The following is a 12394-nucleotide window of genomic DNA, read 5'->3' as shown; positions in this document are numbered from 1 at the left end:
GAAGGATCAAACTTGTGTTTGACATTCAGGGAGTGCGACAATGAACCATGTGTGTTGTGCTGATGACATCCCCATGTCAAGTAAGTTGAGACAGATGTGTGGCTGATCACTGTTTGATTTCAGACACTTCCTATCATCTCTGTGCCTATGCATGGCTTGCCTTGCTGTCTCCCAGAGTTGTTGCACAGAGGTCACTGTGGTTTGATTGCACTCACTGTGCCAGCCATGCCTGATTTGATATGCTGTGATATGTTCCTTCTCTTGCATGTGATGTACACATGCTTTGTGGCTTGCTCCATGGCTTTCCAGCACTGTCCACCTCACTTTTGGCTAGCCCACTTATCGTCTTACATTGCTGCAGACATATGGTATGTGTATGTGGCTGTGTGTCAGTGTGGGGTGTGTCTGGGTGACTTGACAGGCTGTGTGTACAGTTAAGTGGTTGTTCATATTCAGTGTGAGTGTTTATTTTGTGATTGGACTCAGTTTGCTTGACATGAGTGGAGGGTAGGTATGGAGAAGAGGGTTTCCCTTCCCCTGAGCTTCTGTGCAGGGTGTTCCTCTTCACCCCCACCTTCTGAGACAGGTTCTCTGGTTGTTTGGTGTGTGTGGTGCAGGGTCTGGGTACACCTGGATGGTGAATTGTGCAGGGGGGCACAGGAGGGGCACACAGCATGTCCCCTAATGGGTGTGGGGGGCCTAGTGTGTGAAGGGTGGAGGTGTGGTCCTATGATCTTTGTGGACTGCCCATACCTGGCTCTGGCCCTGCCTACTACATTGTTTTCAGGTTTTCCCGCGTCTTCACCGCTGCGTGACGTGACCGGGAGATTGCATTGATTTTTCGGTTGATGGGTAATCCAGATGGGGAGGTGTGATTTTGTGACAGGTAGGACATGTGTGGGTACACTTGTGGATGTATTCCTGTCCCCACCAGAGTGTCTGGTGTAGACACAGTGCTTAATTTGTGCCGGTGCTTTCCGGTGCTATGCAACCGGCACTTAATTTTCAGGGCCGGGTCTACACCACGATATAGGCTGCTCACTAAATTCACACGGCCCTCTCGCCTGTGAAGAGCACCGCAGAGCTGCAAGCCTCTCTTACACCATCTCACATTTCATCATTTATTTTCACACAGTGTGTTTGAAGGGGGCATTGGTTGTTGCAGCAAAGCAGCCCGTGAGCCCCACTTATCCCCCGCCTACTGCTAATTGAATGATTTTATACCGTTTAACATCTTCAACATACACTGGAACTCTGATGGTCACATTCATCCTTTAATAATTCAGGGATGAATGCGACCATCAGAGTTCCGGTGTTTACTGAAGATGTAACACGGTATAAAAGCACAGAAGAGAACACAAGGGTGTGCCGTGTCACCAGAACACACCGGGAGCAAAGTCGAGCGGGGGCAGGTGAGGTTTAATGTAAATAACTGCGGACAATGATAGAGCTGAACTTGTGACTGGCTGTTTATTAGCAAAATATAGCAATATTTGGTGTTTAGAGCGGATCCTAGAGCTTTGATGCCCGGTGTAACTGCACCAGCTGCACCATTGAAATCATGATTCAAGTGCCTGCAACGTAACTGCCCTCTGTGACTGACTGTTAAGTAGTTAAATATAGCAATATTTGTCGTTTAAAGGAGTTCTGATAACTTTTGGCCCCATTACTTAGCAATAATCTATGTTTAGTGGGCTACCTACAGCTTTTTACCACTGCACCCTCTACACCATTCAAATCATGCCCCTTTTACCTGCAAAGTAATTGCAATTCTGAGTCTAACTGCCTGTTTAGTAGTTAAATGTAGCGATATTAGGTGTTTCGAGGAGTTCTGACAACTTTTGCTCCCGGTGCCACTGCACCTGCTACACCATTCAAATCATGACCCTAGTGCCTGCAAGGTAACTGCATTTATGACTGCCAGTTTAGTAGTAATGCATAGCAATATTAGGTGTTTTTAATGGGAGTTCTGACAAGTTTTAGGCCCAGTGCCACTGCACCTGTTGCCCCATTCTAATTATTACCTTAGTGCCTGCAAGATAACTGCATTTATGACTGCCTGTTTAGTAGTAATTCATAGCAATATTAGGTGTTTAGAGGAGTTATGGCACAGATGAGAAGGAGTAGTTAGGCAACGGGAAACTAATAAGGAGACACAGAAGGGAAAACAGACTACAACCAATAGAAATGGAGGAAAGTAAACTGGCAAGCATACGGACCAATAAAGGTGAAAGTGGGTTATAAGTCCCTTTTAAGATATATTAAAAACAATAGATTTCACAAGAAAAATGCAAGCACTATGAAGGCGAAACCTAAAAAGTAAGGTTTGACCCTGGCAGAAGGTTTATTTTTTTCAGGTCAAAGTGGCAGTTTAATCTGCATACACAAGCTCTGCAATCGCAGGCCTGAAACACGTTTAAAGGGCTACTTAAGTGGGTGACACAAACAGTTCTGCAGGTCCATTAGTAGCATTAAATTTACAGACAATGGGCATAAATATGCCAGTTGGGGATGAGCCAATGTTACCGGGTTTTAGAGTAGAGAACACAAGTACTTTAGCAGTGTCAACAAAAACGAATTCGGAAGGCAAAAGATTTGTCACGCTTGTGCCATTGCATAGTTTAGATTTCGTCTTGTGGCCATAGAACACGCTTTGGTTCATCTACTGTCCATAGCATGTGGTCTACTTACACTGAAAGGATTGATTAGCTACTCCAAATCTGCATCTAATAATATTCTACAATATTGGCCTGAAATTCTCCAGATGCCTGGGCCATGGTTACACACATAAATTACTTCAAGATATGGTACACTAAGGCTTCTCACTCCAATCTAGCAAACAGAGGACAGTGTAATTTGGCTCATAATATTTCCCAGAGGATCAGTGAGAAGTGAAATAGGAAAATGGAAAAACATACATGAAATTCTGAAATTAGTATTGTATATCAGTGGATGTTCCTTGAATGAGTTTTTTGAATTAAGAGACTACTAAATCAAGACACTACTTTATACTTTTCTCGTGGCTCATTGTCATTCCAGCTATATGTTAACCCCTCTGTAATAAATAACTGAAAATATTGTCTTTTTTTATGACAACTTTATATTAATAATGCAAATATGACATTGAGACAATAAATCCAGTGCTGTATCACATAAAATGCCCTTGGGACACGTGACATGTGTACATGGGGCACTTTGGTATTACAAAAGGGGCCATAGATGCTTGTGCAACCCTTTCTGTTCAGAAAATTGCATCTGCACATAAAGAGCACCGGTGCAGTGCTAACCAGGGTGAACAGACAGAAAATCAATGAAGACATATCGAGTGCCATGAATATCGAGGCAAGAGTATCGAGGATGCAAATTATTGAGTTGTAAAAAATATTGATTTTGAAAATATCGATGTTAAAAATATAGTCTATTTGTTTTTTTTGCATAATGTTTAAAATGTTCATTTTTATTTTAGTAGCAGTTATTTTATATGCATAAATATAATTTGTAATGTTAAAATATATGTTTTTAAGGTTTTTTCTTTTATTTTTAGGAGCGGGACGTTGGGTTTATAGGAGATGAGGGTGAGAAGTAATTTAAAATATATTTGTTTAAAGTAATATACATTTTTTAATTTACAATTAGTTTAATTAGGAGCAGGATATTGGATTTATAGGGGAGAAGGGTTGGGAGTAATTTAGAATATATTTGTTTAAATTCAAATATATTTTTTTAATTTTTATTTATATTTTTAGGAGCGGGCTGTTGGGTTTTTATGGGCTAAGGGTGGGGAGTCATTTATAATATATTTTGTTTAAACTAATATTTAAATTGTTTTGTAATTTATTAATGTGAATAAAAAAAAATTGCAAAGTTCTAAATATTACTTTAAATTATTTTTTTATTTTAACATTTTATTTTTAGTTGAGGTGTAGATATTTTTATGTAAAAAATTAATACATTTACAAAAAAATTTTAAAAAATTATTTTAATTTGTTTTACATTTATTTGTATGTATATAATAATATGTCTTGTATTAATTTAAAAAATATTATAAAAATTAAAAACATTAAAAAAATTAAAAAAATAAGGGGCTCATTATAATGGCAGAAGGACCGCCACCGCCAGGCCGGCAGTGGCGGTCCCTCTTCCATCTGAATGCCTATTTTCCCGCGCCACATTAGGATGGTGGGGGAATCGTTCCGCAAGCGTGGCGGGCGCAAAGACTTTGTTATGATTGCCTGGCAGAGCGGATAAGACCGGGGATATGGTGGCGGTGCCTAGCAGGCACCGCCCGCCCGTTTACAATGCCGGCGTCAGCCAGCCTTTCCATGGCAGTAGAACCGCCATGGAAAGGCTGGCGGAGGCTGGCTTTGTGGGCCCGTTGCGGGCCCCCTCTGTGTTGGGGGAGCGAGTTGTGCACTGGGGGTACCGTAGCATTTCCATGCACAAGGTGGCATGCACCGCGTGGTGCCTGCCACGTTGTGCAGGGAAATGCACGACATGGCCATTTAACATTGCGGTGGGTGCTGCAGCCAGCAGCACCCACCGCAATTATAAATTGCTGGATGTGACCGCCATGGTAGCGGTTGCATCGTAATACAGGCGGGCGGTCCCGACCCTGCTACGGTGGCAGGCGGACTCGAGTCCGCCCACCATCGTAATCAGCCTCTAAATATTTTTTTTAGTAAACTTTTATGTTTTTGAAATTTTAAAAATAGTAAAAATTTGGGGAAATGTAATATACATTTTAATTTTGAATTAATTTGTTTTGAATAAGAAAATTATAAGATTATAAAGTTATTTTTTTTAAATAATGTCATTTATAATATGTAGATTTTTAGCATATGTATTGGTATTTTTTGATGTTTATAAAATATATTGTAATTTTATTGTGTTAAGTTTCAAAATGTAAAAATATTAGTATTTGTTTGCAAATTTAAATTAACATTTTTGGGGTATTTTCTCAGAACGTAGTTAATTGTTATTTGGAATAGTTTTTTTTTTTTAATTACCTAGCACTTTTACTGAGTTTAGTTAGTTTGGAGTTGGATTAGTAAATTTAAATAGTTCATTATCCATCACTTTCTCTGATTTTTGTTTTTTGATAAGCAATTTTATTGGTTTAGAACATGAAATACAGATCAGCCAAGACACGGAGGACAATAAATCAATTACATCTTTGAGAACAGAGCGTCCCACAGTTCTGCACCTCATGAGAAATACATTGACAAAATAAAGAAGCAAATCACTCCAGGTCTTCCACAGTGCCCAGTCATTTACCCCACACCCTACGGTATTTCTTAGGAGGTCCTCTTGCCATGTACAGGGCTTTTTTTGAGTAGCGCACCAGTCCACCCCCCTACACCACTTACCCAGGTTCGGCAGGTCCAAACAGTTCCAGGCCGCCGCTATATCGCGCTTGGTTAGATTAATCGCTGTGTTAAAACATATCTTGTCATTTATGGACCCGTCCAGCCCATCTGTAATCCCTAATAGTGAGTGGTGTGGGTCATGGGGAACCTCACATCCCAGGACCTCTGCAAGATCCTGCTCAATGGCCCCCCAAAATCTCTCCAGACTAGGACATAACCAGACCACATGGAAAAAATCAGCCGGGGTCTGGCCGCACTGTGCGCATGACGCATCTGGGCGTATGCCCACTCGATAGAGGCGCAGGGGGGGTGAGGTAGGAGCTTGTAGGTAGTATAGTTGGATCAACCTAAGTTTGGCAGAAGCAGTGATTGTCTTGGGCGACATGAGGGCGTCGCACCAATCAACTTCATCCAGGGGGCCCACCCACTCTACCCATTGATCCCTCAGCTTAGCCAGTGATGCAGAAGTGTTATTGACCAAAGTGCGATATATACGGGAGATGCCCCCTTACCCTGATCCCCCAACATAGTTTGTGCCTCCATAGGGCTGTATTCCAGGAGCCTAGTGTCGTCTGTGATGTGCGCCTGGAGGGCATGTCTTAACTGTAAGTACTTATAAAATTGGGATGGGTGTAGGGAGTAGCGGGTTTGCATTTCTTGGAAGGAGAGCAAATGGCCTCTGACCCACACGTCTCCAAGGTGCGAGATGCCGATGAGGTCCCAAGCTTTGAACCCCTGTAGCCCACTGGCTTCTCGGAGCCAGGCCCCATGCCAAAGGGGTGTGCATTGAGTCAATTTACGCGTCCAGCCAGTATGTCGTAGCGATGCCCGCCAGGCCAACAGCACGGACTGCGTCACGTCTGGTAATTGGGACAGGATGGGCCCTCCGTACATCATAGCCTGGATTTTGGGTAATCCCAGCTCACTCTATTCAAGCCAATAGGCCGGGTCGGCCCATCCCCCATTAAACCAATCATGGTCCACCAGGAGGCGTGTTGCTAAGAAGTAAAGGTACAGATGCCTCATTCCCATACCCTCATCAAAGGAAGGGATCTGGCATGTGGATAGGGCCAGGCGTGCCCTTCCTCCACCCCAAAGAAATTTGGTGGCGAGGCTGTCCAGTTCCCTGAACCAGGTCCTGGGATAGCAGAAGGGGGTATTTTGAAGGACATAAAGAAAAATGGGTAGGATCATCATTTTTAACAGAGCGATCATCCCCAGGGGGTTTAGGGGCAACGTCTTCCATTTTTGAAAGTCGTCTTTGGCCTTTTTAACCAGCTGGGTGACATTAAGGGACCAGCCCAATTCCGGAAGCAAGGTAACCCATATCCCCAAGTATTTAAAAGAGCTGCGCCGAAGCGGTATGGTGGATTGCCAGTCGTAGCCGTCCCTCGACAGGTGGAGCGGGACCAGCACCGATTTCCCTGGGTTCATTCGAAGACCAGAGGCATGCCCAAATGCCTGCAAGATCTGGAGGCAATCTGGTCCCAAGGATGCGGGTTCGGCCAGAAAGAACAAGACATTGTCCGCATACAATGCGATCTTGTCCAGTTCAGTGTTAGGCCATTCCCAGCCCCTAATAAGGTCCGCGGGCTGCACCAGGGACGCCAGAGGCTCAATTGCCAGGGCGAACAACAAGGGTGAGAGGGGACAGCCCTGCCTTGTGCCCCTGGCAATGGGAAAGGCTTCTGATAGTATGCCATTGACCAGCAATCTCGTGCGCGGTTGTGCGTAAAGTACCTGTACCAGAGCCAGGAACTGGGGTCTGAATCCCATCTCAGCCAACACATCCCATAGGTATGTCCAGTCCACTGAATCAAAAGCTTTTTCAAAGTCTATGAGGAGGAGAGCAAGGTACGGGGTGAGCAGGTGTCGGTGGGCTAAAGCCAGCTGCAGCCTCGGAAGGCAGTGTCGGGTCGCGCGCTTGGGCATGAATCCGCATTGGTCAGGGTGGACCAACAAGGGCAAATAATGCTTCAGCCTCTGGGCCAGGATGGTGGCGTATATCTTGATCTCCATATTAAGGAGAGAGATGGGATGGTAGTCCACACATTGGTTGGAAGGGGGCTGAGATTTCGGGAGGACCACAAAGGTGGCGATATCCGTTTCTGGCGGAAAAGAACTTTTTTCCAGGGCTTCTCGGAATAGGGCAGCCAGATGTGGCACAAGAGTATCGCGATACAACGCATAGTATTTTTGGGGGAGGCCATCTGGGCCCAGGGTCTTACACGATGAAGTGAGAGAGATCGCTTCCTCAATCTCTGTCCTAGATATGGGGCGGTCCAGATCCTTCTGGGCGGCCGACTCCAACCGAGGGAGACGCACGTTACCACATTCCAGGAGAACCCGGAGCGGGAGATCGGGGGTTTGCGCTGTGTATAGATGCCGGTAGTAGGCGGCAAATATGCGAGCCATCGCCAATGAGATGCTGTGCACCCTACCTTGTTTGTCTACCACCTCTGGAATAATATGATTCGTCCTGGGGTATGTGACAGCCGTCTCTCTTCCCTCCACTCCTAACACTCTAGTATGGCGTTGAGTAGGCCAGAGCGCCATATGTCTATGTAATATATAATGTGCACAGTTTCATTTGCTTACTTAGTAACTACTGTAATTTGTAGCTCTATGAACCTGGAAGGCTGTGGCACTAATCCCAATAAAAAACACATGTTCACTATCCCGGATCACATGAAAAAGTAACATGTATCTTTTCCATTCTCTTCTAAGCAGCAGTTGGGTTGCTCCCATGAGGACTGGATCTTATACTTGTGGCGTTACACGGTCTCCTTCATAAGTCGGTAAGCACAATTTTTTGTTTATTTGCAGCGCAGTCCGCTTTCACTTTAGCAGCTGCGCTTGTTTATATATTGTTTATTTAATTAATTTGCTGCTGGGGCCAAAAGGAAGCATTTCTACTCACTAATCTAACTAGCATTTGCAATGCAATAGGTCTTGCATTTCCGCAAATTTGAGCTATTGACATTGCAGATAACAATGCCTTTTATTTTTGTTTTCGTTTAAAACATAAATAAAAGGCATTGTCATTTACAATGCCGATACCTTAAACTCGCGTAAATGCGAGACCTATTGCATTGCAAATGCTTGTTATACACGTTGTTCAGAGTTATTTCCTGTTCAGATGCGACCTCAAAAATTATATTCATCCCCTTCCATTTCTCACATAGTAATGCAATTGATTTATTTATTTAATGATTCCTTAACATTTGTGTTAATACTGGAAGAATCATCACTTTGCTTTCGCAGTCTTGTACAAAACGCTCTCTTTCTTTTTGGCAAGGCAAATTTAGTCTTGTACTTGTACTGTATGCCTGAACACGAAGCACACATTATAAATGTATCTTTATAATACTCATATATATTTGTGAATATTATCCTGCACCTCAACCGTGAGCCGCTTTTATTACACAACTGTTCCTGAAATGCAAGTCTAATGCACCCGCCCTACGCCTAGTTATTGAAAAACCGGTTAGAGTCGTTTCTAGTGAAAGGGAGATTAGCAAACGGAGTGTAAAGTATCTTGTGTCAGGGACCAGCACCTGAGGTCATGGAGGTAGAATTTTCTATTTACATTCCAGGTCTCGGATTTTGGCGCCCAGGTCTCAGACGGGAAGGTTCAAGTCTGCGGACAAATGCCAAAGTAACTAGCGACTGTTCTACCCACTGCTGACGCTATGCTTACTTAGGGGGTTTACAGCGCCATCATGCCCCTTTGGGGGGCACTTTGCAGCTTAAGGCAATGAGGCAGTTCCATGAGGGGTGTTTGCGGCCCATCTCCTCTCTTTCAGTGGAAACCGTGTAGGACAAGCGTTTTTGCGTGCGCTGTTGGCTTAGATGGTTCGCCCTTCATATTATTGGGTCCTTTTTGATGATCCCCTATAAGACCATCTATGTTCCGCCTTATAGATAAGAAGCAAGAGATATCTACTGCGGTGTCCCCACCCAGCTTACAGAATGCAGCAATGCACAGATCTGTGTGGGGGAGTCCTCTTCCTTCTCTCCATGTTTCACCATGCAGGTCTGGGTCTCCTAAAACATAACCCATCCAAAACCAAGCTCCTCTTTACCAGGGATTCAATAAACAACTGGAACCGTGCCAGCTTCTCTTGGAATGTGGGGTCACCACCCCTGCCCTCTAAAGCTGCTCACTGTGTAGGCATCTACATTGAACCTGACCTTTTCTTTGAGGCTCAGTTCTCCAAAGTTGTGGCTCCTGCTTTTTCATAGACTGAACTTCACAAGTAAATCTTTCCTTAAATGATACCTGTCGTTCATATCTCTATGTTCTAGTGCTTAATTTGAGCCTGTGGGGGCCACCAGCACTTATTTTTCAGCTTCAGATATTTATGGAGTGAAAACACAGGTCACAATGGGAGAATGCGGGAACCTGCGAGAGTGAGACACAAGGACATGGATTGTCAGGTAGTGGATTAAAGATTATCGGTCTTGGTGTCAAGCAGCCTGGTGTTTAATTGCAGTGGCTGGCAGCTTCTGGGCAGAGCTTCGAGCACTAGCACTCTTTCTTTCACAAATTAAGCACTGCGGTGGTGGTTGCATTAGTTCACTCTAGATTTTATTATGGCAGCTCAAGCTATTTAGAAGCAACGTTTAAAGGCATGGGCAAAATGGCTCTGGTTCAGGGCCCCAGCCTTTCAGGCCCCCCCTGATAGAGCCAGCTCTGTTTTGTAGAGAGCTGTGCCCAGATGACCATGAACAGTTCTTATACAGGTTGTTTTAAAGGCTGTTTTCCTTTAATTTAGTATAAAGTGATATGACCATGTAACATCCATTAAAAAGCTTGTTTTATATCAAAACAGGACCTCACATATGAGAAACGAGAGAAGGGGTCACAGAGATTATTTGCAATAATATTAGTGAGTGGCTACTGCATTAAAATATTGGAAAAACATGTCACTCGCCACGAACATTTGATGGAAACACATTTAAAATTTGGACCAGTGTGCCTGTGCCCTGGCCAAAGAAGGCCTGAAAGAGCTGAAACTGAATCTGTTTCAAACAGGGTCCCCAAAATAACTTTGGCCGACAGCCCGCGAAATTCTTAAGATGTCCCTGCTCAGATGTTCTGGAAAAGCTTCTAAAAAGGCTTAAGTTGGTACATAATGCTGCCCCTCCATCTTATAAGTATAACCAACACCCAGGGGTGTGACTATATCTTGCCATTCTGTTGCATGCAAACTGGTTGGCCATCGAAAAGAAGTCACTGCTTATTTAAGTCACTGCTTATTGAAGTCACTGCTTATTGAAGTCACTGCTTAATGAAGTCCCTGCTTATTGTTCATGGTGCTGCAAATTCTTTCTGACTCGTAGATTTCAGATGCACAGGCTGCAGTAATTTCAGATATCCCCAAGATCTGGACTGTTTCCTTCAGCCTCAAAGTTTTTTTGTAGCCTCAGCAAGAAGGTAGAACAAGCGTCCTTTAGATCTCTACTGTCTTTATTCTAGTATATTATTTTTACCAGAAGCTGAACATTTGTCTCTATAAACGGAACTAATGAATAAATGCGTGTCAGCTTTATCTCGTTATAACTATTGCTGTGCCATCTTCTACAGTGCCAAGAAACCTCAGTGTAGGGGCGCTATATACATTATATATACCATAGCATGACGGTCACATACATTTTCTCCTATCTGAAGTTAAACTCAGCTCGAAATCACAAACGCAAAGCACTTTCTATGCCTGTTCTTTGGACATGCAGCTACTTTTTTAATGAAAGCTATGCATTGCTGCACCAATTACATAGATGTTCTTCCAAAGCGTGTTTAAAACAACAATGCCGCGAGTATGAGACAGTCTGTACCTCTAATAAGGTCAGGTGGGGCTTCTTCAGGTTCATGATGTGCAGATTTCCAATCAGTGGCAGTGGTCTTGGTCCTGGAGGAAACTTCCTGTATTTGTCGGTTTTCGAACTATTTTTAAATTTTAAAAAACAAATAAGGGTCACAATACATGCCAAAGCAATGGCAGTAGTGTCTGTGAAATCCATAATGTCCGGAGGAGTCCCAGGGCTGGAAGAAGCTGCAGACAGGATGAAAGAAGCAGCCGCTCCAAGTGCTGCTGCAGGCGCAGTGACGTTTTCAGACACTTTGCACGGAGTGAAGTCGGAGTCCGGTTTCACGTGAGCACGTCTGAATAAATATCAATCCTTTAAGTGAGACTCAAAGTACACTTTACCTTTCTGCTGCTTTGACAAGGCATTGTGGTTTTCCCTTTTGAGTGCGTTTTAGCTGTGAAGTGGCCGAGCTGCGAAGTGCAGCTGTAAAACAAATCCAATGGGCGGGGGAAATTACCCAGAAAAGAGAACAAACTAAGCAGATTATAAACACTTGTTATTTGAGACAACGAAGGATAAGTGTAAAAACGTGTTCTTCCATTGCAGCCAAAGTACTTCATATCACGAGCCTTACTTTCAGCCACTCATAGATTTCCAGCCAAAACATGAGTCTGAACTGTGAAATTTGAACTACATGCCCCAGAATGCTTAGTGCATTTTCTGAAATATGGACAATACCAATAGATCTTATGTTGGCTGCCAGTCAGCTTTGTCGGTGCATGTTTTGTCATGGCCTTTTGTAAAACTATTTGCTGGAACAGCTGAGAGCCTTTGCTAATATATAAAACAAAACAAAAAACGATGCCAAAAGCTCACATGGCCTTAGCAGTCGCTGGCACTGAAGGAACTACTTTGTGGGCAGATGTGCTCCTTGTCAGAAAGCTGGATGCTGTTACAGTGACGTTAATCAGAGAATATATTGGGATGAAAGCCTCTGTTAGTATATTTTAGATATACATTTAGTAAAACCAAACGGCATTGGTTGATAACAGACCTATAACAAGCATTTGCAATGCAATAGGTCTCGCATTACTGAAAGTTTGAGCTATTGGCATTGCATTATTATTTGCAACTCCAATAAGTCAAACTTCCAGTAATGCTAAACCTATTGCATTGCAAATGCTTGTTTATCACTGCAAGCATGTGGCATCACACAA

The 12394-nt window shown here is 43.5% G+C and overlaps 1 protein-coding gene across 1 annotated transcript in view; it reads right to left on the bottom strand.

Moving 5' to 3' along the window:
* The window catches only part of LOC146816627 (cytochrome P450 2K4-like), a 543019-nt gene extending 531477 nt beyond the window's left edge, over positions 1–11542 (bottom strand). The window contains exon 1 of the mRNA XM_085610507.1: positions 11205–11542. Within this exon, the coding sequence (XP_085466633.1) occupies positions 11205–11390 (186 nt within the window). The 5' untranslated portion in view covers positions 11391–11542. The remainder of the gene's footprint in view (positions 1–11204) is intronic.
* Between the last annotated feature and the right edge of the window lie 852 nt (positions 11543–12394).

Source organism: Triturus cristatus, chromosome 6, assembly GCF_964204655.1.
Source record: "Triturus cristatus chromosome 6, aTriCri1.1, whole genome shotgun sequence".
NCBI classification, from domain to species: Eukaryota; Metazoa; Chordata; class Amphibia; order Caudata; family Salamandridae; genus Triturus; species Triturus cristatus.
Note: the sequence above shows the minus strand (reverse complement) of the source record. Positions and strands in the feature narration are given on the sequence as shown.